The sequence below is a fragment of the Tiliqua scincoides genome, chromosome 7, assembly GCF_035046505.1.
Source record: "Tiliqua scincoides isolate rTilSci1 chromosome 7, rTilSci1.hap2, whole genome shotgun sequence".
Lineage (NCBI taxonomy): Eukaryota > Metazoa > Chordata > Lepidosauria > Squamata > Scincidae > Tiliqua > Tiliqua scincoides.
Window position 1 is genome coordinate 26,567,548 of NC_089827.1, and position 27,129 is coordinate 26,594,676.

The 27,129-nt window shown below is 41.8% G+C and overlaps 1 protein-coding gene across 7 annotated transcripts in view; it reads right to left on the reverse strand.

The window, feature by feature from the left end:
- Positions 1-345: 345 nt before the first annotated feature.
- Positions 346-27,129, reverse strand: part of SRPK2 (SRSF protein kinase 2) — a 161,501-nt gene continuing 134,717 nt past the window's right edge. For 3 of the 7 annotated variants that reach the window (XM_066633507.1, XM_066633503.1, XM_066633506.1), the window contains exons 12-16: positions 19,789-19,889; positions 19,589-19,696; positions 11,471-11,540; positions 10,698-10,790; positions 346-1,936 (exon numbers count right to left, since the gene is read on the reverse strand). In XM_066633507.1, the coding sequence (XP_066489604.1) occupies positions 1,752-1,936; positions 10,698-10,790; positions 11,471-11,540; positions 19,589-19,696; positions 19,789-19,889 (557 nt within the window). In that variant the 3' untranslated portion in view covers positions 346-1,751. Of the gene's footprint in view, positions 1,937-10,257; positions 10,351-10,697; positions 10,791-11,141; positions 11,329-11,470; positions 11,541-19,588; positions 19,697-19,788; positions 19,890-27,129 lie in introns of those variants that run through there. The other 4 variants (XM_066633505.1, XR_010794730.1, XR_010794731.1 and 1 more) reach the window with 4 other exon arrangements.

A 27,129-nucleotide genomic window follows, 5' to 3' on the forward strand; every position in this document is an offset into this window, starting at 1 on the left:
GCCGTCAGTCTAAGATTTCAGCCACTGATATACATGATTATATGATTTCTGGAAATGCTTTTTGTAAAGATAGGTTAGGTGATGCTGTTACTAGTGCTGGGCTTAAACAAGACAGGCCTTGTGGAATGCTGCTCCTGAATTTTGGTATGGTTGCCATGAAGTAATATTTCTGTACACAGATGCCTGCTGCTCTCTCTTATGGCTGTTTTGATTTCTTGTTACTGAGCTTTTGAAAAAGCAAACAGTTTCTGCAGCAACTGCAATTTGAAGCATTTCTAGTGCACATATGACTGCAGTGAACCATTTGCATTCCTCACTATCAAAACAATCCAGAGAGCAGCACAATTCTGAAAAAACAACCACTTTAATTAGACAACTGCAAGCAACTCAAACAATTGGTTATTGTTACAACACGGGGTATCTTCTCACAATCTAGTTATTGCAAAGGCAAGTGAATAAATTTAAAATGGACAAAGTCAAGAAAAAGTGGCTTCATAATGTGTAAAACCAAAAATAAATTTACATTCATTCCACTGACTTCTAAAAGAGGCTAAAATATACCTCCATATTTTACATTCTAAAATCTGTATTGCCTACAAGTTCTTATTTTGGAATCTACTTTTTTAATGAAAACACTTAAAATTTTGTGTGCAACTTACAAAGGAGGATTAGTTCCTCAATATGTCAATTCATGGGAAAAATAAGCTAGTGCAATTTGTTTTAGAAACATGTAAAGCTATGTATGGAAGGTACATGACCTTTTGTCGTGACATAAGTTTTGCATCAGTTCTCTTCTTCCTTTCCTTCCTTCAATGTAGAACTTTTTTTAAAATCAGAGGTTAATTCTGAACAAAAAATATTTCCCAGACTCCTTAAATTCTTAAGCCTAGCATATCACCATCCTTATAAAAAAGCAGTGCCCTATGTTACCATGCCCCCACTTCATAATTGTAAAGCAAATTACACTTCTTTAAAAGCACTTAAAAATAGGCAAGAGGGCTCACGGGGCACTGAAATGATAGAGTATGTTTTATCTTTAGGACAAAGTCTTTTCCTTTAAAGTGCCTTCTGGAGAATGAAATATTATCAGTCAGAGCCACTCTCACTCCAATTCAGTACCGGCACTGCTACAGAAAGGAAAGTTTATGCAACTTCTGAAGCAGCTTGAAATCCACTACATACAATTTGGACTCTACAAGTCTCTCTTGATTTAGTAGCTTGACTCTGAAATTTGTGCCCCGTCCCATTTTTAATGGAAATAAACATTTACAGGGTGCATTTACATACACTATTTTACAAGAACAATGTCTCTTTGCAAGAAGACAGAATTGTACATTTTCTTAGTTCTGACTTGATAATTTCTCACACTTGTAAATTATATAATACTCAGCTAAAATATTTTCCATAAATAGTTACAAAACCTGCCAAAACACATGAGGAAAGAATAAAGGATGTTTTGTTCAAAAAGTTGGTATCTGAATGCCACACAACACAAAAACAATGCTTAAAGACACATAGTGTTTTCTGCAGAAAGAGTCAGTAAAACTACTAGCTGAAGACAAAAAGACTACCCCTCCCAAGAACACAGCGCACAAAAAGCAAAATGTCAAACAGTACCTCAAAGCAAAATAAAGGTCTGGGGTTGAAGCCAGCTCATTTGTGATCCTGTTAAGAGAATTTATGACAGTCACCATTTAAGTCTGATGGATGGGAACATGGGTGCTGGCCCAGTGTTCTACTTGAAGATTTTGCTAAGAGTTCAGCCAAGGGTGCCTAAGACATTCACCAGCTGAGGCTCGTTTCTCTGGAACCATTTCTAGCATTGGAATCAGGAAATCTGTAAACTCTGCGGCATCTTCCTGAGGCCAGCCATACTTCTCCACAAGAACGTCAAAGAGGCTCCAAGGCTTCAGTTTGGTAATATGTCGAAGTTCTCCTGAATTTATGTAGAAAAGAAAAGAAAGAGTGCTGTTAATATCTGGACTTATCTGTTGAGTTTAATCTTTTCAGGAATTACCAGTCTGAAGGTAAACCAATACAAAAGGCCATGAAAATCTCATTCGGTAACTAAAGAATAAAGATACTCTGATGTATATATTCATTCATCGGGACTTTTTAGCCTTATGAATGAATACATTATTGATCAATTGATGTATTATTTATATGATTAGCCCAATTCTAATCAGAAAGGTTCCAGATGGGTGGTAATAATCACAGCACACACATTATCTAAAATGGAAATTATACACACACACACACACCATGTGTACTAAAGGCAATAAGACACAGAACTAAAAAACACAGCATGTATTTTTTCACCTCTTCATTATTTTAGGGAAAAAAGCATACATTAAGAGCTTAATTTTTACAAATCAGTATAGAAGATTCTTCAAGAGTTTGACTTAAAAAGCATCTGATACTGAAATGCATTAAACTTTACAAATGTTAGGCTGGGAAATCGGATTTTACAACTAAAATGAACAGTGCCTACATAGGAGAATCTTACAACATATATTGCATTTGGTGCAAGCACAGCAGTAAACTACAATGGCTTCCTGCACCACTTCCTGCACCTTTTAAGCATAGTTGCATGATTCTGTAAAGGACTATGAAGACTGTATCCTAATATACACCTTCTCCATGATAATGAGATAATCTGCAGCAATAATCCTTATTGGGTCTCTTTGGTCACCAGACTGGTAGTCCATTACAAGTTCTGTGAATAAGAGACACACCAACTGAAGCATCTCTGACGGCCTTTCTAGAAATTTAAACCCACACATGGTACACTCAGAGAAATATCCAGTAATAAGCATGACTGGATGACAACCTTGCTGCAGGGAGAAAGCTGTAACCCCGTAATGATTTTTATTTTTTAAAATTATGAAATAGGGAAAATGCACACTCTAGCAGCAGGGACAGGGAGCATGCATCCTATGTTTACAAAACTGTAAAAGCAAACGGCCTATAAAGCAGCGGAGTCTTGGTACCATCAATACTACAGGGCATGCAGTCTTGCTGGCATTTGCAACTTTTCAAAAATTAAGGGCTAAAGAGTTACATGAATACTCAAGTGAGGAAACAGTCTTTAAAGCAGCAGAAATTGATACAATTTTCCAGGACTTCACAAAGTTACTTGCTTTTTAGTGATGTTCCAGTTAAAATCTAACAGAGGTCAATCAACCACTTTCCAGACTGTACTCACCATCACAATACACAGACTATAAGGAAGGGGGACTGCATTTCCCTAGAGACAAAATACTGCTGTTTGAATCCCTTGCAACAAGTAACAACTGTACATTAATTGCTCTATAAACAATCTCAAAAGGTCCCAAACACCTTTTCATTCCAAGTAACTAGAGTTCAGTATCATCAACAGCATCAAATTATTCAGAAAGGCTATATTTTGTTTAGGGATTAAAATGTATTCATGGCTACAAAGCCAGACTCTGATTTGTTGATTTTGGAGTACATATTCTGCACTGAAAATATACACTGGTACTGTTGCATTATGAAGATGCTGCAACTTCCAGTTTGCAAATTTCCAGCAGACTCCAAAAGCTTGTGAGATTTCTTGGGGGGGAAAGCAGTGCCAGTTGACTCTGAAGTTTGATAATGTAAAAGAACTCCCACAGAGATCTATCTGAATGTAAAAGCAAAAGATGCACAAAATGTAAGGGAAATAAGATACAACTTAGGCAAATTTGCTTCAATCACATTGGCAAGGAAACGAGAATACTGTTATTCAAAGGCATGCAAGACCATACAGCTCTGTCATCCATATGGGAGTAATTTTTTTTTTTTTCTAGACTCATCTGAGCTAGCTGCCAGGGTCTTTACCAGAACCTGTGTTCTAGTTGTCAGGTCACTACCTTCACAGGGTGGAGTAAAAGATAAGAGAGGTGATCAAGAAAGGGATGGTGTAGAACTGAAGGAAGAGACTGGAAGGGGCAGGAAAAAAACATGCAAAGGATGTTGTAAAATGAAGAAGTCAATAAGATACCATTTCAAAAAAAAATGACAGTTTCATAGACTAGTCCAGTGTTTCTCAAACTTCCTGGGAGATTTACTCCTGGTCTTTGCGGGGGCAGGGGCAGAGGCAGCAAAGCGATCCCCAGGGGGATCGTGCCCCTTTGGGGGAAAGGGGGGCTATTTTTCAACTAACCTTACATGCTCCCAGGGTCCAGGGGGTGTGGGGAGCCCTGTGGAGCGCTTTCAGGGTTCCCCGCAGCTTCTAAACTGTGAAAGTTCCAAGCGTGATTAAACCATAAGTGGAACTTCCGGTTTCATCGCGCTTGGAACTTTCACTGTTTAGAAGCCGGGGGGATCTAAACATCTAAGCCACAGATCTAAGCCATGGGGATTGCTTTGCTGCCTCTACCCCTTAAAGGGAATGGGGCATTGTTACACAAACTGGTGGGTCACGACCCACCAGTTTGAGAACCACTGGACTAGTCCATCTTAGAAAATGATATTCAGTAGGTGACCTCCATGCCAATGCTATTAAACTGATGTGTGTGAAGAACAGGAAGGAGAATATTTCAGACTGTGGTTTTGGGATACAGAAGTGCTGTAAACGTTGGCTATAACACAGGTTTGTATGTAAAATGTATTGTACGTTTGTATCTGTGTGTACACGTAGGTGTGCACATATACATATATTTGTGTACTACTTAGGTTTATATTCTCTCTATGGTTTCCGTACAGAGTCTTCACCTGACAAATGTTTATGCCTAATAAAGGTTGACTTGACTAGTGAAATAGTAAACGTTGGCTTGATGCAGTGGAGAACTGATGAGGTCATGAAGGCTCTCTGTGTCATAAAATTCATGGCTTGCATGCGAGACTGTTCACCTGTATTGAAACTGGGTAGAAAATCAATTTCTTTTTTTATAATTTTTCAGACTAAGTTATTAACTTAACACATGTTGTTATGCCAAGAACTTGTGAAATTTGCACTTGGTAATTTGGTAGCAAATGCTGCTGTCACACAAGCACTTCAGGACCGGCTTCCTTCACACTGCCTCCTTCATTCCATATGGTGTGAAGCCTTGAAGAGTTTCATTTTCATTTTTACTCTCAGTTAACTTGTAAGCTTTTCTAGAAAGTTATTCTTTATACAGTGTCATCCACATACACAGCACTTTCTAAGAAGTAGGGCTCATAATCTAGACCAGACATTTTCAACCGCCGTGCCATGCTATGCTATACTGCCATGCTATACTGCAAATGGTCTGCAGGTGTGCTGCGGGAGTTTGGGGAGGGTCATTTATTAGTAGGACCATTGGGGGATGTGAGCCCCACCATCAACAGAAGCAGGGCACACCAGGGAAGAATGTGCATTCATTTCAATTAAGTGTACTGAAGCTTAGTTACGGTCTCATTATCATAAAGGTGGGACATACGGTTTTCAAAATTATAAATAAAACTTAGCTGAGGGAGGGACTGAATAACTATAAAAGCATTGTTCATTACATTCTGGAAGCAAATGGTTCCCTTAAATCAGGGATGGCCAACCATTCAACTTTAGGGCTCTTGGACCTTTAACAATTGTGTAGAAGAGAAATTTCAGCAGGTTTAGCTTGACATCTCACAGAGGACAAGCTGCATTGCTGAAATTTCCTCTTCTACACAATTGTTAAAGCTCCAGGAGCCGTAAAGTTGAAAGGTTGGCCACCAATGCCTTAAATGACAGACTACTGTCTCATCTTGACATAGCACTCCTCAACGTGACCTCTTCTTTATGGAAGGACAGCATTCCATTCTTTTGAAAGCCCTATCCAAGCTACCAGATATTGAACTAGAACATACTGAATAAGCTTCCCAATAGTTCCTCCAGGTATCGTTGTTCAAGAGAACTCAGCATTCTCGACTAACCTGATTCCGACAGAATTGTCTTTGGCCGGTCTCAACATCCTGTGAGACTTTTTACATTCGTTGGAGGTTGTGGACAGCAGAGGCATAGCTTGGCCTATATAGCTGGTCAGGACTCCAACACAAAGTTATTCCACATGTGGCTTTTGCATGTGGTTTTTCAATTCCTGCCCACCCTTCTGTTATTACAGGCTGGGCCTGGTTGGCTGCCATTGAAGGGCCAGGTAGGAATTTTTATGTCTACCTGATTGACTGCTGGCGGGCAGTTTCTTCACCTACCCCAGACTCTGTGTGTGTGTGTGTGTCTTACTCACCTGGTCACCTTTGTCTTTCAGGTTAGTGCCAGGTCACAACAGCTTGAGGGTGGCTCTCAGTGTGCAACCTGAGGTCAGCAAAGGTAGGGCAGGAATGCACTTCCCACTCCTTAGTTGCTTGCTGGCACAAGGGGCTTTAGAGGCTAGTACTTGGCCTAGGTTGCAGGAACCGCATCAAAAGCTTCCCTGCTTGAGGGGGGCTTTTGCGGTCTGGCTGCCTCTCTTCCTTATGGGATTGACAGTAATAAACTTCTGTGGCCCTGGCAGAGGATGCTGCTTGCAGTTGGGCTGGAATGCCTGGTGCCCCTTCTATAATCAGTCTCTGCACTACAGACTGTCCTTTATGACTGCAGTTCTCATATTTCCTTTCTGTAACTTACCTTAATAAAATTAGCCCATTCACCCATATTTGTGTCTCACGTGTTATTGGAGAGTGAATGGACCATACTATTTACAGTATCTCATAAATACACAATATATTCCATCAAAGAGAATTTCAAGAAATTCAGATAAAACATGCCACAAGATGGCAATACAGACCCACGTTTCTAGTCTTTTTAACTGTGGGTTTTCTTTTTGTCTTTTTAAACAAGGAATACATTTTTAAAAATTCATCTGTAAGCTTTTTCCTTGGGGGAAAAAAAGCACAATGGGGACCCCTATTTTGATAAAATAAAGTGTCAATATTTCAAGAATGCCCATATATATTTTAATCAGGTTTCAATGGGTTTTGCATTGTCTCTTTCTAGCAAACCAGTCAAAGAGTTCTGCTGCTTTACCCACTATCGCATGAAATAATTTGGTTCAAGGCTAAATACCTTTCATGAAATCGACTAACAGGTTTGAGAAGAGCTTATTCTCAAGGTAAGCACACCCAGTCTGAAGATTTAAAATCTGGATTCTAAAGAAGGCAGCTGTTGTAGCAGAGTGGCTATGAGACTGAGTCAGGAACTCCCCAGTTCAAATGCTCTCCCTGTCATGGACTTACTAGCTGGTTGTAGGCAAGTTGCTGCCTCAGGCCCCCACATCTGCAATATATGGGTAATACTGGCCTACCTTACAGAAAGGTTGTAAGAATATAAGACATAAGGATTATATGATGAGTTTTGAATAATCTGAAAGTGCTTTATAAAATGCTAATCATCAATATCTCTCCATCTAGTTTAAAATCTCACTTCCTCTCAGTGCCAAGAGTTTTGTAGCAAAAATCAGACCACTCACAAACAAGATGAAGTTTACTGGGTACAGTACTTACTAGATTTCAGATGTTTGCAGAGATTTAAAAACTTAATGCACAAAAACACAAACCCAAAACAAACAAAACTCCCAAATACCATGGTTCCCAGTAAATCTGAGGGTTAAAGGGAGAGAGTGCATGGAAGATTTCTAGAGAGGCAATCCTCGGGGGGGGGGCAGGTTGATAGAAAGGAAAACAAAAACAATAGCTATAGGCTATTGGGTTCTGAGCTATCTGTGACAGATCAGAAGAGAGATCTTGGGGTGGTGGTGGACAAGTCGATGAAAGTGTCGACCCAATGTGCGGCGGCAGTAAAGAAGGTCAATTCTATGCTTCGGATAATTAGAAAAGGTATTGAGAACAAAATGGCTAATATTATAATGCCGTTGTAATAATGCCGTTGTATAATGCTATGGTAAGGCCACACCTGGAGTATTGTGTCCAGTTCTGGTCGCCGCATCTCAAAAAGGATATAGTGGAAATGGAAAAGGTGCAAAAGAGAGCGACTAAGATGATTACTGGGCTGGGGCACCTTCCTTAGGAGGAAAGGCTATGGCGTTTGGGCCTCTTTGGCCTAGAAAAGAGACACCTGAGGGGGGACATGATTGAGACATACAAAATTATGCATGGGAAGGATAAAGTGGATAGAGAGATGCTCTTTACACTCTCACATAACACCAGAACCAGGGGACATCCACTAAAATTGAGTGGTGGGAAAGTTAGGACAGACAAAAGAAAGTATTTCTTTACTCAGCATGTGGTTGGTCTGTGGAACTCCTTGCCGCCGGATGTGGTGACGGCATCTGGCCTGGATGCCTTTAAAAGGGGATTGGACAAGTTCCTGGAGGAAAAATCCATTACACGTTACAAGCCATGATGTGTATGTGCAACCTCCTGATTTTAGAAATGGGCTATGTCAGATGCAAGGGAGGGCACCAGCATGCAGGTCTCTTGTTATCTGGTGTGGTCTCTGGGGCATTTGGTGGGGCCGCTGTGAGATACAGGAAACTGGACTAGATGGATCTATGGCCTGATCCAGTGGGGCTGTTCTTATATTCTTACACAACATACACACACTCTTTCATCTGTTCAACCTCCATACTGTTAATGTATAAAAATAATTAGATGCATGATTAAAGGATGGGGCCAAACCAAGGGAAAGGGGAACAAACAGAATTGAGACTATTACTTAAATAATTGAATTCAAATGCTATCAGAGATGGCGCTCATCTATAAGAGAGATCGCATAACATTCACCATGAATACAGCCTAGAATACTAGATACACCTTTTGCACGAGCAGATTTCACATAGCACAACATTTTGTGCATAGATCACCCTTTGGCGAAAACAGTGAACATTTTTCAGCTAGTTGGCATAAAAAAGTAACAGCCTGGATTAAAGGTCAATTTTCAGTACCACCAAAAATACTAAACATGACAATTATGGAAAATCATCTATCACAGTTCCCCCCTACATTCTTATCTATTTGGACAATTTACAAACTACTTCTCAGTTGGAATTCTTGTAGAGGGGCAAAGATTAATGGATTCACAACTGCTGGGATGGAGGTGGGACAATTTGTGCTAACCTCACCACTCAAGAGTGTTGATGCTGAAGCCCTATTGCCAAAGGCACAATCCAACAGCAATTCATCATGGTCCAGTTCAAACTAAGAAGGATGACACTCATGGTCATATGACACTCTTGTTCCTGGTGGGCTGTGCACAAATCAGTTTCTGTTAAGCCACTAAGGTTTTTTGGAACTGAAAAGATGTGACAGAGAGAGAAGCCCTATCCCAGAATACTCTCTTGTTGTATTGTTATTTAAGCCACAGAACACACTCTTAATAACTAAAGTATATTTAATTAAGTGAAGGAAAATAATGTCTTTTAAGTATTTTCATTTCAATTGTTCAAAAAGAACCAGTAAGGAACATGAGTCACTGTATTATTGCAATGTTTTCTAAGTTCCACACAAGAACTATGAAATCTTCTCTCATCTGCCTATCTAAGGGCATTTACATAAAGCAAGCATGAAACATTCAAACCAAGCAACGCAAGCCAGATTGCCCATGACCATGTACAAGAATGTGCCTGACAGTACCTATCAATTTTTCCAAAAAATGAGAATTGAGTGTCTCAAACTGCTTTCTCCTTTCTAAAAAAACAGCTTTCTCCTTCCAAGCATGGAAAATGGACAGGTGCACAGATGGAAGCAGGAGTTAATTCTGGCTGGTTTGTAGTCAGTTGACATAAACAGAACATTCAGGGTTCTAAGCACCTCTGGTCTTGCATCAGAGATGCATCCCAAATGGCAATTTTGTTTCCAAAATGATGCAGGTTGCATCATTCCTGGTTTCGGTCTCTTCAGTTACAGGAGAATACTAACAAAATGTCTTTTGAGCATGCATAGTTTCTCTCTTCATTTGACTAGAGCCTCAAAGACTTAGTATATTAGTAAAGACTAATAGTAAAGACTTAGACTCGAATATTCAAATATTCAAGTTTAAAAGAAGGCCACAGTGTATCATGTACATTTCCTCGGTTTTGGTTCCAGTTGATTTCAGCTAGAATCAACGGAATACTAGCCAGCAAATAGGAACTCTGCCTACAGCTGGAAGACACGACAATTTTATTTGGAGCTCAGCACAGTATGCGCTACTTTATTTTTTTAAATCTGTAGTTCTGGGATTTTCTTAAAAATGAAGATCTATGTACCCGCATCTTCAAAATGCTCTTAAAATTCTGCAAGACTCTTCATTACCCATAAATACGTGTCTTCTTTTGGAAGGACCTACAGTACAAATTAGAGTTGCAGAAATACCGTTACCTTTTTTGGTGAAAAACTCCTTGGAATATTTCCCCAACATAGCGTATTTTCGAGGGATTTTCCCCAGCAGTTCAATGATCAATGCTATGTGATCTGCATTAGAGAACATTTCCAGCAAAACAGAAACATACAACAGTTTAATCAGTACATTGCATGCACACACTAACACTGGCCCGGTACAGACAGAAACAGAATACTTCTTATTGAAAAATACAAGTTATTAAATATGTGTATGAAGGCTAGTCACCTGTGGGGTAATTTAGAAAAGGGCAATTCTTTGTTTTTCACACAGTGAAACTTTTTTTTTTATTTCTCTTGAAAAGAAATATTGTTTGTGGGAGAATCTTGAAATATACATTTTACTGGTATAGGCTATAACCAGCAATGGCCAGTCCGCTTCTGTCTGCATCACGGTGCCTTTCAAAAAGAAGAGGTACTACCTCTGCGATTGAAGAATTCCCGAGAATATTTTCCAGACAGAGCAAAGTGCCTTGGGATACTGCCTAGCAGCTCTATGATGTGTGCTATGTGGTCTATGAAGGAGAGAAAAAAGGGCACAGATATGGGAAGGGCAGGGAGAGGTTGGGATAAAAGAAGGAGAGGAAGGAAATTGGAATTAGTTAAAAAAATCCAAAAAAGTTACAAACACAACAATGCTTGCAGCAAACCCATGCAGTGGTTTCCAAGACAAGCAAAACTCTGCCTTCATTAGTAGCACTTAGAAAGAAAAACCTAAATAACAGGTGCCCATATTGTTATCACTGCAAAGGACACTACAAGCAAACAAGCATGGAAAATGGACAGGTGCACAGATGGAAGCAGGAGTTAATTCTGGCTGGTTTGTAGTCAGTTGACATAAACAGAACATTCAGGGTTCTAAGCACCTCTGGTCTTGCATCAGAGATGCATCCCAAATGGCAATTTTGTTTCCAAAATGATGCAGTGTTTTACTGTATTCTCACACAGATGCAAATCTTACAGGATAGGAGACTAATCCTTTCAAGGTTTAGGGAAGAGCAGCATGTACACAGAAGGAAGAGTGCCCACCTACTGCTACTGATGGGCTTTAAACTAGAGAGAAAAAAATTGATATTTATTCTGAAATGAGAACATTTTTATTCGTGGACTACTTGAACTAATAAATGCCACTCTGCTTGCCTCTGCATCTATATAGATGCATAGGACAATAACTGAATGCTAAGGAGATACATACCCTCATCCCTGGAATAGTCTTCACCAGAATGTGGTTCAAACAGATAATCACCCGTTGCAAGCTCAAATGCCTAGGATAAAACAGTTATCGAAGGATGTTTCAGAAGCAACAAATATTACTGTCAAAAAACAGTGTGTGTCGTATGCAGAACTACAGTGAGGCAATGACTTTAAAATAAGCTTAGGGTTATATATCAATTTTCTTTTGGAAGGCCACTCAGTTTTAAAAGTGGTTTCTAATGAAGCGTAAGTGGTTACTGTTCAAGAAAACACAAGTCCAACACCCTCAGCCTTCTTGGGCACAAACCCCTCCCCATGAAAAATATCTAGCTGAGCAAGTTCTTTAGATCCCAGCCCTAGTGCTCCTGTTAAGAAACTCAAGGTAGTAAAGCTAGAAAAAGACCATAAAGCACTAGTTTACATGTTTGGGTTTGGGATGTACTATACTCTATATTAAAACACCAATAGGATAAAAGTACAATTATCTGATGTATAGAAAAATTCCAATGCCTTTTGCCCAAAAACATGGAGTATCTCTGAGGCAATGTAGCATACTTAAGAATAAATAAGGCGCAGTGAATAGGGTATAGACCTGGGATGGTGGAGACCTAGGTTCAAATCAGTCATGAATGTCACCCTACGACACTGGGACAGTCACAATCTTGTAGCCCAGGGGTTCTCAAACTGGTGGGTCATGATGCACCAATGCAAGAACCCCTGCCTTTGCCCCCTTAAAGGGTGGGGGGTGGTGACGGCGTGATCAGAATGAATGTGCTGCCACCAGGGACACAGGGTTTTGCTTTTTTAAAAACTTGGTTCTGTCTGCAGTGGCCTCCATGGGTGTGGGGAACCACATGGAGCCCACTTCGCTTCGCTACTGCAACCTGAATTGGGTCGCAATGGCATTTTTTCAATGTTTTGAGGCTCAAGGAGCCCTGCAGAGGGTTTCGCAGGACTCCCCAAAGCCCCCAAAGGCAGCCACAGACAGGGGTAAGTTAAAAAAAGCCTGTATCCCTGGTGGCAGTGTGATTGTTCCAATCACATCATTGCCACCCCCCCAGCCCCACCAAGACTTACCTTGGTTCTCAAATGCTCTGTGAGTTTGAGAACCACTGTTGTAGACTAGCTCATTCTTACAAGATAGTTGTTGTGCTAAATGGGACTCCTCCAAGATGCTTCTTTGGTGTAAGCTGGGATGAAAAGTGTAAAGATTGCATCAGTCATGAACCAGGGCTGGGATGTTCTTACAGAACATCAATATGATTCTTACAGAATCAATATGGGACACGTATTTCTAGAAAGTATTTTACTGGGGTAAAAATTTATGTAAACCCAAGTGCTCAGACAGCATAAGTCCACTAGAAGATGGTAAAACTAAGCACTGCCATTTTAAAAGTTTCAAGACAGGCCCTAAGCTTCAGGACAGAAGAGTTGCTGGGTTGAGTGAGTGAAGGAGTATGTGAAATGGGATGGGGGAAATAGGGGGAGTGAACTAAGCAGGTTGATTATCTGCAGGGGTATATGAAATGGGGTGGGAAAATTGGGGTGAGTGAATAAAGCATTCTGGTGATCTCCAGAAGTATGTGAAATGGGCAAAAAGATGGCAGCAGTAATGGAAATGGTGGTGGTTGTCCTGGCAGCTGCCCTTTAAAAAAAACAAAAAACAGAATGTCTCCTGGGACAGTGAGGATGTTACACTGTTCTCAGAGAGCATTTTAAGGAAAATTTCTTCCACTTCTTTCCCTCCTTCCCGAATTCTTCTCCTCTCCCTCTTCCTTCTCACTACTGCCAAATCCTTCCGCCAGTTCTTCTCCTCTTCCTCACTACTGCCAAATCCCCAGTTTTTCTGATTTTCTAGCCTGCTCTCCTCCTTGCTCACACCATTACACACCTCCTTTCCCTTCAAAATTGGAGGATGAAAGCCCTACTTCTACCTAGAAAGCACTTGAAATTGTTTAGAGCTGAAGGTGGGAAGGTGTATCTATTATCTTGTGGTCTCTGAAATGCAAGGCAGAAATCTGTCCTTGGGCTCTCTTTTGCAGCCTTGCTGGTGGGTGCACAAGACACAGTTTTGTAAGTCTGACTTGGGATTGGTGCAGTTGGTAGTTCTTGCTTGCTAGTGTGGTTCTGATAAGCTGGTTGCAATTGCTTTCATTTTTCTGGGTTTCCAGCTCATGAAATGGTGGCTTACTGTGGCTCTGATAAGCTGCTGACATTCTTCAAGCTGACCTTTGCATAATACTTGCTCTGGAAACCCAGCAGTTCAGGACATTATTTTCTGATGTCAAGGTTGTAAACAGGTTTTTTTCTTACACTTTGCTATTGGAAAAAGGCTGAGAAATAATCCAATAAAAGCTAATAAAATGCAAAGAGATACTCTCCCTTTAATACAGTTTAATACACATGGTGTTGACTATATTAAAGGGAGATGTCACTTCCTGCTTGGTGACATCTCTGGATGATCACCTCTGGCTCTAGAATCACAATGAGGGTACTTGCTGTTTCATGAAGTCACTTCTGGCCATGACATCACTTCCAGTGAGTCCTAGACAGATTGTCATTCTCAAAAGTGGGTCCTATGCTAAAAGGTTTGAGAACCACTGGCTTAGTGGAAATTTCAGCACAAACTAACACTGCAACATGCTCAGTTCCAGAATAAAAGGGAAGAGGGGATTAGGGTGTGCAAATTTGTGGGAGAGGCCGATTTCCAAACTACAGTTAAGAGATTGAGCAATGCTACCTCTTAAGTTTTATAAATGAAGGAATGACACTGGTACTTTAAAAGACTAGCCTCAGAGGGACGCTTCAATAATCACATTTGTCTCAAGTATACATGTGATACAAGCAATGGATTTCTGATAAGAGAGCTTATACACACAATGTCATGCCACAGTTTACAGTATGCAATGTTTTACCCTGCCCCACTGATATTGTTTCCACATTGTACAAACATTGTGTACTGTTTCAAACACTAAAAGAGTTGTGATAAACAACCAAAACAAAGTCTGCAAAATAACTTTCCAACTAAGGTCCCATTTACACAACAAACTTATTAAGCTATGTTAAATAACATTAAGTAGCAAAATTTCCCTCAAGAAATAAAATAGAAATGTTGTGGTAGGGATGCAATTTCTCTGTCACAAATTCCTAATCACCTCAACAGAACTACACTTCTTCAAGTGCCTTACAAGGAGAGAAACAGACATAGTTAAACCAGCCTGATGCAGTGTCATAAACATAATATATACACTGGTGAGAAATAGCCTCCTTCTTTGCTTATTTTATTATACATGCTAGAAATCTCTAAAAGTCATCTCATTGGCAGTTTTATAATCTCTTTTAAAAGTCCAATTTTGTACACCAATCAAGAAAGTGTAACAACCACTTGACATTTCCTGTTCCATGATAATGACATCATCATGAACACAGCCATTAAGACAAGGGAACTCGCTTCATGGATTCTGATGGCTAGGCAAAGTATCTGAGACCAAGCAGTATACAAGGGACATGAATTCACCATTCAACAGTACAGATCCAACCTCATTATGTATGGGTGTTTGGTTCTCCAAACGTCCAGGGATGTAAAAATTGACCGGAAATGACATTATTTGGGTGACATAAATCCACTGTAAAAACATCCCTTTAAAAACATTTAAACAAGAAATATGTGGGGGAGGGAGCTTCCCTTACCTTGCATGGCAAGCTGACGGGCAGTCTATTGCTCTCCCAGGAAACTATTTCTGGATCGTACCAAGCCCCCCTCCATTGGACCTCCAATGTAGAAGCTCCCCCACCAAAGGAGCTGCCTGGCACCTCGCAGCACAGCCACTGTGCTCCCTACTGGTCTCTCTCTCTCTCTCTCTCTCACACACACACACACACACACAAGGCTGTCCTTTCCTCAAGCGCTGTGGTCCCCTTTCCCCCTTGCTGCTGCCACCACCACCACCTCTGCACCCCTCGTAGGATCTGCCCCCTCATCACAAGCTGGCCTCAGCTCAAATGAAAGTTTAAAGACACATCCCCAGCGGCGCATCTGTGAAGCAATTGGCTGAGATCAGCCAGTCACTTTGGCTGCTTGTTTTTTGGCTCACTCACGTCCCCTTAAAAACATTCAAACAATGGGGAAAAGTTTTGACTTCTGCTTCCTTGGTGTGTTGGGTGTCAAGGTAAGCTTTGCAGCTGGCTGGCTTCATCCTGTCGGTGAGGAGTAACCAGAACTGGGCACCTGCATGAAGACCACAGGGGCAGCCCAGAGAGAGTGGGGTAAATGGCAATATCCTTTGAGCAGGGTTTGGGCCTGACCAGTGGAGTTGCTAGGAGGTGCGAGTGGGTGCGAGCCGCACTGGGTGATGCGCACGGGGGGGTGACGCACACTGGGGGGTGACACGCTAAAATCGCGGTGGTTAGGAGTAACCCCATCATATTATATACCGTTGAAAGCAGCATTTCGAGCAGAATGCAATGCAAAAAACCAGAGTGAAACATCTCCTTTCTATCAAAAGTTATGGCCAAAAAACTGGAGAACAAAAAATGCATGGATCCCTATGGAAAATGAAAGTGAGCCATATCGCGTGTTTAGTTGCGAGTAGGCGAACCCGCCTTAGTCCATCAGAAAGGGCAGACCGAGAAGAAGCCAACAACACCAGAATGGTCCTGATCCAATGAATGCAGCCCCCAAAAACACCTGAGAAGGAAGTCCCTCCCTCCAAGCAGAGGGATGTATTGAGCCCTATGGAAAGCAAAACTAAGCCTCACGGTCACATTTACATGCGAGTAAGCCAAGTAAGCCTTGGCTGGTGTGGAAGAACAGGTGAAGGAGAGTGCAAGGCTACCAGAATGGTCCTGATTCTATGCACCTGGAGCTAAACAAGTGCTCCAGAAGGCAGCCTTCCCCCCCCCCCACTAAAAAGGATCAAAACAGAGGCTTCAGCTGATAAGGTGAACCTTTTTGATACTTGCTAAGCCAGGTGGATCCTGACAGTGATCTGGTTTAAGCAGAAGTTCTTAAATTGAACTGGGCACTGGGTAGGGTTGAAAACGTTACTGATTTTGGAGGGGGGGTGTTATTGCAGGCAGGCCACAGAGGAAATTCACTTGGTGGACCTCGGCTGATTTCTTAAACAAATTTAATTATGTTTTACTTTAATTATTTATACTTATTTATTTTAATTTGCCTGATGATGTCACTTCCATCATGACATCACTTCTGGTGGGTCTTAGACAGATTATCATTCTAAAAAGTGGGTCCCAGTGCTAAAAGTTTGAGAACTGCTGCAATAAGGTGTTAGCAAGTTGACACCCTTGGGGGTGTGTGACACCACTAGTGACCAAAATCACTAAAATCACAATTTGGAAGAATAATACCATCATGTTATATATCAATGCGTAATTTCGTGCAGAATGTGTTCTATCTTTGTTCTATCAAAAGGTACAGCCAAAAAACCAGTGGGGGTGGAGTGATGGTACATCACCATGCCCACCACCTGGGGTACTGCCCCACCCACTACATGGGGGGTGACGCACTGACATCCCAAACCCTAGTGACACCACTGGGCCTGACACATGCTTCTCCTGGTTCCCAGTTCTGAGCACAGTCTTGTGTTTGTGTGGGAGGGGGGCTTCCGCAATGGAGGGTCAATGGAAAGGGGCTAGACGTGATCCAGAAATAGCTTCCCAGGAACGCCACAGACTGCCCGCCAGCTTGCCACACAAAGTAAGGGAAGCTTCCCTCCCCCCACTTATTTCTTGTTTAAATGTTTTTAAAGTGACTTTTTTAGTGGCTCGATGTGGATGGCCATCCACGATGAGTCAAATCCGTGGATGCAAAATCAGAGGATTAAAAAGTGCAACCTTTATTCTTCCTCTGTCCCATCATCCCATGAAACTGTCCCTCCCACCAAAAGTAAGGAATAGAATGACATGTTTCAATCGCTTCTCTAATCTCTTAATTGGACTTTCTTTGTAATGTTCTTTTTAAAACAGAATTTATGCATGTGGCTGCATGACTTTTCTTAAGTTACCTTTCCATTATCTAAATAATTCTTTATGTGAGAAGACAGATCCATAAATAAAAATATAGAAAAAAAAAAACACACTCCTCTCTTTCTACAGTCAGATTGTCTTGTGACCATCTCAAGGGCTAAAGAACACCAGTGAATGCACAATGCAGCAGTAAGAGCTTGGTGGTGGGGCCACAATCATTATAATCACTTGCCCTGGCTTCAAGCCAAAGAGCGTAAATAAAGACTAGCGATGGGATCACAGTTCTCATTTTCATGCCCAGTAGCAACCCTGTCCAAACTACTGGCACCTGCAGTGGATTCCTGTACATCACAGATTTCCAGCTGATGTAATGACAGATCTTGCAGCACTAACTGAACCTATGGAACACTTCTTTTTCCCCCTCTCCCCAATGAGCAAAACACAGCTTGATAAAAGTAATAGGGAAGTATTCAATGACAGTGTAGCTTCTGACACATTCTGCCACAATTCTGTGTACTTGCAGTCACTGCAGTGAAAAATGATATTCTTCCTTCCTAGGCTGGGGAAGAGATTGATGGCCTCTGGTCTGACCACTCTACAGACAGGAGGCTCTCACTACACACATATTTACAGTATGATAACAATCAGAGAATCCTGAAGTTTATGCCCTGTGCATCCCGCTGTCTAATGTGTCTTTTACCTTGAAAGAACACAGCTGGTTCAGCAAAGCTTAGCTGCTTGGAAAATGAGAGAGGAAACAGAACAGACTAATTCATGTTTGTCACATGTCTTCCGCTATCTAAATAGTTTGAATGACATCACAACCCATTAATAAAAGGGTTATCTGGTATGCTATCCAGATAACACACCTCTGAAAGACAGCACAGCCGACAACATTGGCACTCTTATTCAGCAGAAGTCTGTGCATTTGCTGAGCAATACTGCTTACTTTTTGGCTGCTGTGAAACAATCTGCCTCTCAAGCAGCTTTCATGACTGAAGCATCTTCTTTATGGGGACGGGAGAGAGGAATTTACAACAGAGAGGACACAAAGATGGATCCTAGTCCCTAATCCATGGTTAGCCACTACAGCTATACCTGTCTCAAATCCAATTCATGGAATGTGCACTGACACATAAGTTTACTATGAAACAGGTTGAAGCAAGGCAGTTTGATCCTCCTCATTTCAGCACAAATCAGATGTGCTGGAATAAAAAAACTAATGCATATGACACCTGACACACTTGAAATATCTTAATCCTAGTCCTATATTATGCCTATTCAAACTCTGCATCCACATGTAGTAGCAAATCCACACATAATTATAGTTACAGCTATAACCCTACACTTGATGTGAGTCACACTGAAATCATTGGTATGTCCCTATGCAATAGTGCACAGTCTGCATCTGTGAATCACTGTGAGACAAAAGGTTGCAGTTTAGTTCATATACTTAAAGCCCAATGTCCTACTTGATTTTCCAGTGCTGATGCAGCCACAACACAGCCCCAAGCCTCCATGACTGCCCCCTCATTACAGAATGTGGTAAGCACCCCATTGGCAAGGCTGCATTGGCAATGAAAAGTTAGTTAGTTAGGGTAGGGCTGTTAGTTTTCATAGATACAAGATTAACATGCATCGCACACACGCGCACACACACACACACACACACACACAGAATTTAATTAAGAATCCCCCCTCCCCCCAAAAAAACCCATCCACACAACCAGTTCTACATGCCTACTTAGGCTTTGGACTTGTGTTTCTCAAAACAGCAGCCTCTCTTATTGCAGAACCAGCAATATTGTTATTTACATTGCTTATGCTATCCTGTAAAATATCACATAAACAGATGGTGTAAAAATTAAAGAGTAGTTTAAAAAAAACAAAACAGGTTGTGATGTGGACACAGGAATCTACTGTTCAAAGAAAAAATATTCCACTGGGATCACCTCAAAAAGCTATTTGGATTCTGGATGGATTCTCAGACCATCAGAACTCATAACTGTAATCTCTGAACTCTTTAGTTTCACATTCCTCCATTTAAACAACTACTGTAGCTAGTAATCCTAATCAGCATTACATATTTTTGATTGAGCAGCCAAACAACTTTATAGTGTAGACTTGTTCTTACCATGCATGCTGTACTCCAGATATCAGCAGGTGTACTATAACCAGCTCCTATTAAAACTTCTATAGATCTATACTGCCGTGTCTGGATGTCTTCTGTAAAATGTTTATGCTAAAAACAGAAAAGAGAGCAGTAATAAGAACAAACCATAGGTGATATGCATAAACCAAACTCTTAAGACATTTAAAATCTGTTACACTTACCACCCAGCAAGCATTTCCCAGGTCAGCAATTTTAACTCTAATTTTATCTGCATTTCTTGGATCTAGTGGATTCACCAGTAAGTCAGCAGCACGGGTTTTTGCTGTTGCAAGCAAAGAAGCAGCACAGTTAGCATCCATGGCATGCAAGTCAATATCAACACAAGATTATACAGGGTCCTTTTAGCTATAGCTGTCGGCACTTGATGCCATGAAGTTGGGAAAAACCATGCAGCTTACTCCATTTGTCATGAATATCTTCTACTAATTCCTAAAATTTCACATACACTATGTTATCAATACAGGGAAAACGTAAATGTGCACATCATAAATTTACATAGCTTATTAACATTAACTCACACATAATAGAACTTTAAAAATGGCTAATAGTCTATATCAGTGGTTCCCTGTCTATATCAGGGGAATTGGAAGCAGGACATTCCCCCTTAAGGGGAGTGGCCCTGCAGCGATTGCAGCAACGGCACCACAGCAATCATGGCAGCACAGTGCCCAAGGGGCTGCTTTACATACCTGGAAGTAGCGCACCTTTGGCAGGGTGCACAGAGCTCACAGCCCCCTCTGCAGGCCTCCACACTACTCTAAATAGCTCTTATCTCCCGTCACAATCCACTTCTGGTTTTGCAATCACAACCCTGAAGTGGGTCACAATAAGAGCTGTTTGGAGCAGCATGGATACCAGCAGAGGGAACTGCGAGCCCCCCCACAGCAAGCCCCCCCGCATCAGCCTAAAGCCAGCGCAACCCCCCAGATATGTAAAAGAAGCCTTGGTCGCAGTGGTGCCATACCCCCTGCCCCCACAAAAACTTACAAGGTTCCCAATTCCATTGTAGAAGTTTGGGAACCAATGGTCTATGTAATTTGAGAGAATGCCAACTTATCCAAAATATTTTCTTTTGTCATTATTATTGGATATTTTGGTCAATATTTTTATATTTCTTCCTTTCTATTCAACACTTTTGACCTACAAAATAAAATTATACACAGCATACCAACAAAACTTTATTAGGTTAAAATCAATTATGTGCTAGTCACCAATATAACACTCTGTAGAAACCACAGTCCCAAAGTTGCAACAAACAATTCAAGTGGCTTTACAGCCAGCAACATCATGCATAAAACACTCATCCATCTTGCTTTGCAGCCTATCAGTTGCAATCAATTTTTGCAAGGACAAATGCGAGGCCCTTCATCTTTCATAAGGGAATGAAAACTGACCGTTAAGGAGAAGGGGCAGATTCTGAAATATGGAATTCTCAAGTTTTTGAAACAGGACACTTCTTGTAACAAGTCACATCCTGATCTAAGCTTCCTTGCTTTATCCAAACACAATATAGTCCTACTGGCACCAGAACATGAGGATGAATTGTACCTTCCCCTTTCAATCTTCCCCATCAGAAAAAGCAAGACACCATTTTCCCCACCACAAGCCCCACCATGCCCTCTTTGCCTATTCTTCTGCCACAGTCCCAACCACTAGCTCAGCATACTAGGCATACCTGAAAGAAATAATAATAATAATAATAATAATAAACAGGTATTTATATACTGCCTTTCTTGGTCTTTATTCAAGACTTTATTCAAGGCGGTTTACATAGGCAGGTTGATTAAATCCCCGTAGGGATTTTTACAATTGAAAGAAGGTTCTATCTTTCAAGAACCACAACAGTCCAGGTGTTTCACTCTGATCTGGTTTCACATTCTGGCCTCCTTCTCCCACGCTCAAAGCAGATGGAATCGCTCGGCTTCAGCTTGTCAGCTGCTTCAAGGTCGCACGGTGCCGGTGGCCTCGAACTGGCGACCTTGTGGATGTTATCTTCAGGCAGTCAGAGGCTCTACCCTCTAGACCAGACCTACAGCCCCAATCGTATTTCCTGCCTCTCTTCATCCCAAATCCAAGAAGGTACATCATATGACCATCCTCCTTTACTCCCTCAGTGTCTCTTACCACCCAAAGTGAGCATGCGTTAACATCTCCTCTCTCTGTCCTCACAATTTCTTCATTTTAAAACAAATTCAGCTCAAGAAATTATTTGTGCATTGTGCAGTTCTGCTGCCACCTCTACTAACTGGGCCAAGAGGCACCTTTTCAGTGGTGGTTTTCATATATTTAGTAGGGGGAGGCCAACTGTCCCTGTTCACCCAGGCATAGTGGCTTTTCTAGTGGCATTTTTTTTTGTAACATTTAAAAATTGTGAGCCCTCTGGGAAAGGGGAATATTTTTAATTTTTCTTTGCTATGTAGAACTGTGAATTATAAATTATATTTATATACTCAATAAAGTATTTACACACTACTTTTTTAAAAAAAAATTTCAAAGCTCAGGCCATAGGAATTTAGAAGGTAAAAGGAGAAGTGAAACATCTGAAAAACTGAAGAAGTGAGTAATAGAAAGTATCCCATGCTATACTTTAGAGTCTTGTACTACAAGATGTACTAAGTGGCAAATTATAAGATTATGAAGGCTTCACAAGCACCATGCTGATGGAAACTAGAGAATAGTTATAATGCCTTTGTGCAAAGACTGTGTTACACTGATTTCTATATTTAAATATTTCTGGTCAAATATATTTACAGGTTAGCGGCGCTTTGCGACGCTCTGATCAGCAATGGACCACACATGCAATGCCACCACTGGTCCCTGCACACTAACACCCAAGCCTCTGAAGCCGAGGGAAGCACAGCTTGGCGACGGGGGTGCTGGTCTGCATTCCTGTCTCAAAGTGTCACACAACTGTATTCATTTATTTGATTTATATACCACTTTTCAAAAAACCCAAAGTGGTGTACAAAAGACAAAACACACAAAGATAAAACATTAAAATCAATTGTTAAAACCATAAAGACCATCAATTTAAAAGATAACAATAAAAAAGCAGTTAAAAATGTCAGCAGCATAAAAGTATACAAGGGGTCCCTAAGGAGTGCCTCCCTCCCAAAGGCCAGGCTAAACAGATGGCCAAACCCTACCAGAAACCACATACTGTAGAGATTGCCCTCAGATATTCTGGCAGCTGATTCCAGAGGTGTGGTGCCACAACCAAGAAGGCCCTACACCTAACTGCCACCCCCCCCCCCCGCTTCAGATGGCAGAGGTACCCTAAGAAGGGACCTCTCTGATGACCTCAGAGGACATGCAGGAATATATGGGGGAAGGTGGTCCTTAAGGTATCCCGACCCTATGCCATATAGGGCTTTAAATGTCATCACAAACACCTTGAATTGGGTTTGGAAAAGAATGGGCAGCCAGTGTGGCTGCCGAAGCAACAGCATAGCAGATTCTGCACACCAAGCCCCAGTGACCAACCAAGCTGCCACATTCTGCAACTTCCAAACTGTCTTCAGGGGTAGCCCCATGTAGAGTGCATTACAGTAGTCTGAGATGTCACTAGGGCAGGGGTCTCCAAACCCCAGCCCGGGGGCCAGATGCTGCCCGCAGCAAGCTTCTATCTGGCCCACGGCCAGCCTCTTGTCCCCTGAAAGCCTCTGGCCCACTTGACTAAACATGACCAGAGTTGTGCTCTGATTGCATCTGGAGGGTGTTCTGAGGGCTGGAGAGGCTGAGTGAATGAGCCCACTCATTCATTTATTAATTCATCTAAGTTCCATCTATAATTTATTTATTTAAATTTTATATTTAAATTTTCTTCCGACCCTCAGCACTGCGCCAGATATTTCATGTGGCCCTCTGGCCAAAAAGTTTGGAGACCCCTGCACTAGGGCATGAACCACCATCACTAGATCTGACTAGCACAGGTACAACTGCAGCTGGTGCACCAGTCAAAGTTGGGCATAAAAAACCCCTAGCCACAGATGCCACCTGAGCATCCAGGAACAATTACGTGTCTCAATTAAGTACAATTACGTGGGAGCCTGGGAGGACTCCCAGGCTGCGAACCTGTTCTTTCAGAGGGAGTGCTACCCCATCCAAAGCAAGCTGTAGGTCTAATACCTGCGTAGTTACCTTCCAGATCAGAAGGACCTCTGTCTTGTCCAGATTTAATTTCAGTTTATTAGCCCTCATTCAGGCCCCGACTGCTTCCAGACAGCACCCCAGAATTTCAGCAGCCCCCTTGGAAGTTGAAGGAAAAGAGAGATAGAGCTGGGTGTCATCTGCATACTGGTGGCACCCAACTCCAAATATCCGGATGACCTCCCCAGCAGCTTCATGTAGATGTTAAACAACATGAGGGACAAGACAGATCCCTGAGGCATCCCGCAAGTTAGTGGCCAAGGAGTTGAACAGGTGTCCCCCAGTCTCACCATCTGGGTCTGATCTGTCAGGAAGGAGCGGAACCACTGCAAAACAGTGCCTCCAACTTCCAATCCAGTCAGCTGGTCCAGAAGGCCACCACGGTTGATGTAGTTGAAGGCCACTGAGAGGGCTAATAGAACCAACAGGGACGCATTCCTCTTGTCTAGTCACCGGTGCAGGTCATCAAACAAGGCGACTAAGGACGTCTCCGTCCTGTGGCCCGGCCTGAAACCAGACTGAAAGGGGTCCAATCATATTCAATCATCTTCTTTGCCAATACACTGAATCATCCTTTGTTCCAAAGTGAAAAGAGAGGCTGATCTGGATTCTTCACTGACCGGTATTAGTCAAGCATCCATTTGTCTGCTGACACTCCAAAAGTATACTCTTCAAACTGTCTCCCAGATCATTCCTCCCACCCACCCCCTAAACACACAGACAGATGGCAATGTTCCTCAACAAGCCTGAGTCTCTGCAAAAAGAGGGCTATGAAAATTATCAGAAGGCTGGAACACTGTCTTATGAGAGAAGGTTACAGCACTGGGGCTTTTTGTTTGGAAAAAAATTAAGTGGAGACATGATTGAGACCTACAAGGTTATGCATGGTGTGAAGAGAGTGAATAGAGAGTAGCTTTTCTCTCTATCTCTCATAATATCAGGACCATGGATCAATCAATGAAACTGATGGGAGGGGAGAGAAGATTTAGGACAAACCAAAGGAGGTTTTTCCTCATACAAGGCATAATCAGTATGTGGAATTCAATGCCACACAATGTGGTGTTGTCTGCAAGCTTGGATGGCTTTAAAAGGGGCATGGCCAAATTCATGGAGGACAGATCTATCAATAGCTGCAAGTCATGATGATTCCACACTCCCTCCAGATCCAGCAGCAATATTCCTATGAATACCAGTTGCAGGGGAGCAATAATGGGAAAGAAGAATACCTTTCTGTCCTGCTTGTGGGTTTCTCAGAGGCAGCTGCTGGGCCACTGTGGCAAACAGGATGTTGAACTAAATGGCCTGATCTAGTTGGGACTGATCCAGCAGGGCCTCTCTTATGTTCAATCCATTTAATATTGATTCTTCCCAACTCTTATGCAATGGTTCTTCACAATCAAAATCCTACTTTTCCTCTCCCTATCTCTTCAACTCTTCCTACAGGCAGGTTATTCTTTTTTATACATACCAAGACACACAGCTTCACTTGTGCCACAAAACACTCCAACAAAAATCAGTATCTCATCACCAGAGATTTTTGGGGTTCCTTATTTGTTTTTTAAAAGATGGTGAGCACAATCTTTTCCTCCATGAATATCCACTCCAGATTTTTGTGCCAGTCCATATCCCTTCAGTTCTTTGGAGGCTCCCCCCCCCTTTCTTTAACTAGCCTTCTGAAGATAACAAGATGGGAGATAATGCAAAACCCAAGTTATTTCCTCCTTACTGGGGTTGAAAACTTTGCTTCACAGAGCCCAAGTATTCATACAGCCACACAGAGATATTCATATGATCTCAACTAGAAAAAAAATCCTGCTACTCAGTTAAGTATAGCTTTCAACGAAGAATTTTACACACTTTCTTCGCTTTTGCTTATTTTGGGTGCACATTTCGGAGTGAAAGACACAGAAGGAACATGAAGCATTACACCTACTCAGAAATTGTGGAAGCAGCCTTCCTGCTGATTTGCAGTCCTGAGCAGGAGAAAGAGAACTGTACGGATCCAGGCAAGAGGTTCCTTGCCTTCTTGGCCTCAAATCACACAAGGGCCGTTATGAAGACAAATAGCCTGTGCAAGCAGACACACTGAGCAGAAATGTTCAGTCCCACTGTAGGAAAGAAGCTCCCCCTCCTTTCCTTCCTCAAGTTATTTGTGAAAAAAATGAGAGATGATTTCTTTTTTCCTCTGATTAGACTGTTGCAAGAAAACATATTTTCCTTTCTCAAAAAAATCTAGTACTAGTTTTTGCAACTCCTATTCACAACTATTTTGCAACTCCTAGCAGCAGTGAGAGGGAGTCCACTCACTAAAAATTCCCTCCTCTGGCAATAGGTGGAGGCAACAGTCAGACTTGTCAGAGCCTACACATCTTACATACAACAAACGCAGAGATTGAAAAAAATTGCAACCCTGTTTCAGAAGTTTATCTTGTTTTCTTTCTACAAATACCATGGACAGAGGTGTTTGTTTCCGATGAGTAAGGTAAGCTTACATCTCAAGTCTTACTAAACACTAAATGGGCTTGAGTAAGGTCAAAACACCATTTTCAAACACCTCTAACCATGGGGGTAGATTAGACCCAAAAAACTAAATAGAAAGAAAATAGCCACCAGTGCCATTGCTCAAACGCTCATTCAACTGCTTATATAGTACTACAGTAAGAATGTTCTATAGCAGGGGTGCCCAAACCCTGGCCTAGGGGCCACTTACAGCCCTCAGGGACTCCCAATCCAGCCCACGGGGCACCCCCAGTCTCCAATGAGTCTCTGGCCCTCTGGAGACTTGCAGGAGCCCGTGCTGGCCCAATGCAACTGCTCTCAGTGTGAGAGGGCGACTGTTTGCCCTCTCACATGAGCTGTGGGACGAGGGCTCCCTCCACTGCTTGCTGTTTCAAGTCTGTATTGTAGCAGCGGCAGCAAAGGAAAGGTCAGCCATGCTTTGTGCAAGGCCTTTTATAGACCTTGAGCTACTGCAAGACCTTCATTCACTTATATAAGTTCCATCTCTAATATATTTATGTAAATTTATTCAAATTTTAGATGTAAATTAATTCTTTTTTTCCTGGCCCCAGACACAGTGTCAGAGAGATGATGTGGCCCTCCTGCCAAAATGTCTGGACACCCCTGTTCTATAGGAACTATATTTGCACAAGCAGAGTGTCATATCTGGATTGAAATGTCAAGAGGGATAGCTATGTTGACCTGTGGTCCATTAAACACTAACAAGTTTATTTCAGCACAAGCTTTCATGAACTACAGCCCACAAAAACTTAGGCGGAAATAAAGATGCCACAAATCTGTTATCTTTGGATTTAATTTCACTTCTCATACAAACATACAAATCAGAGGTATAA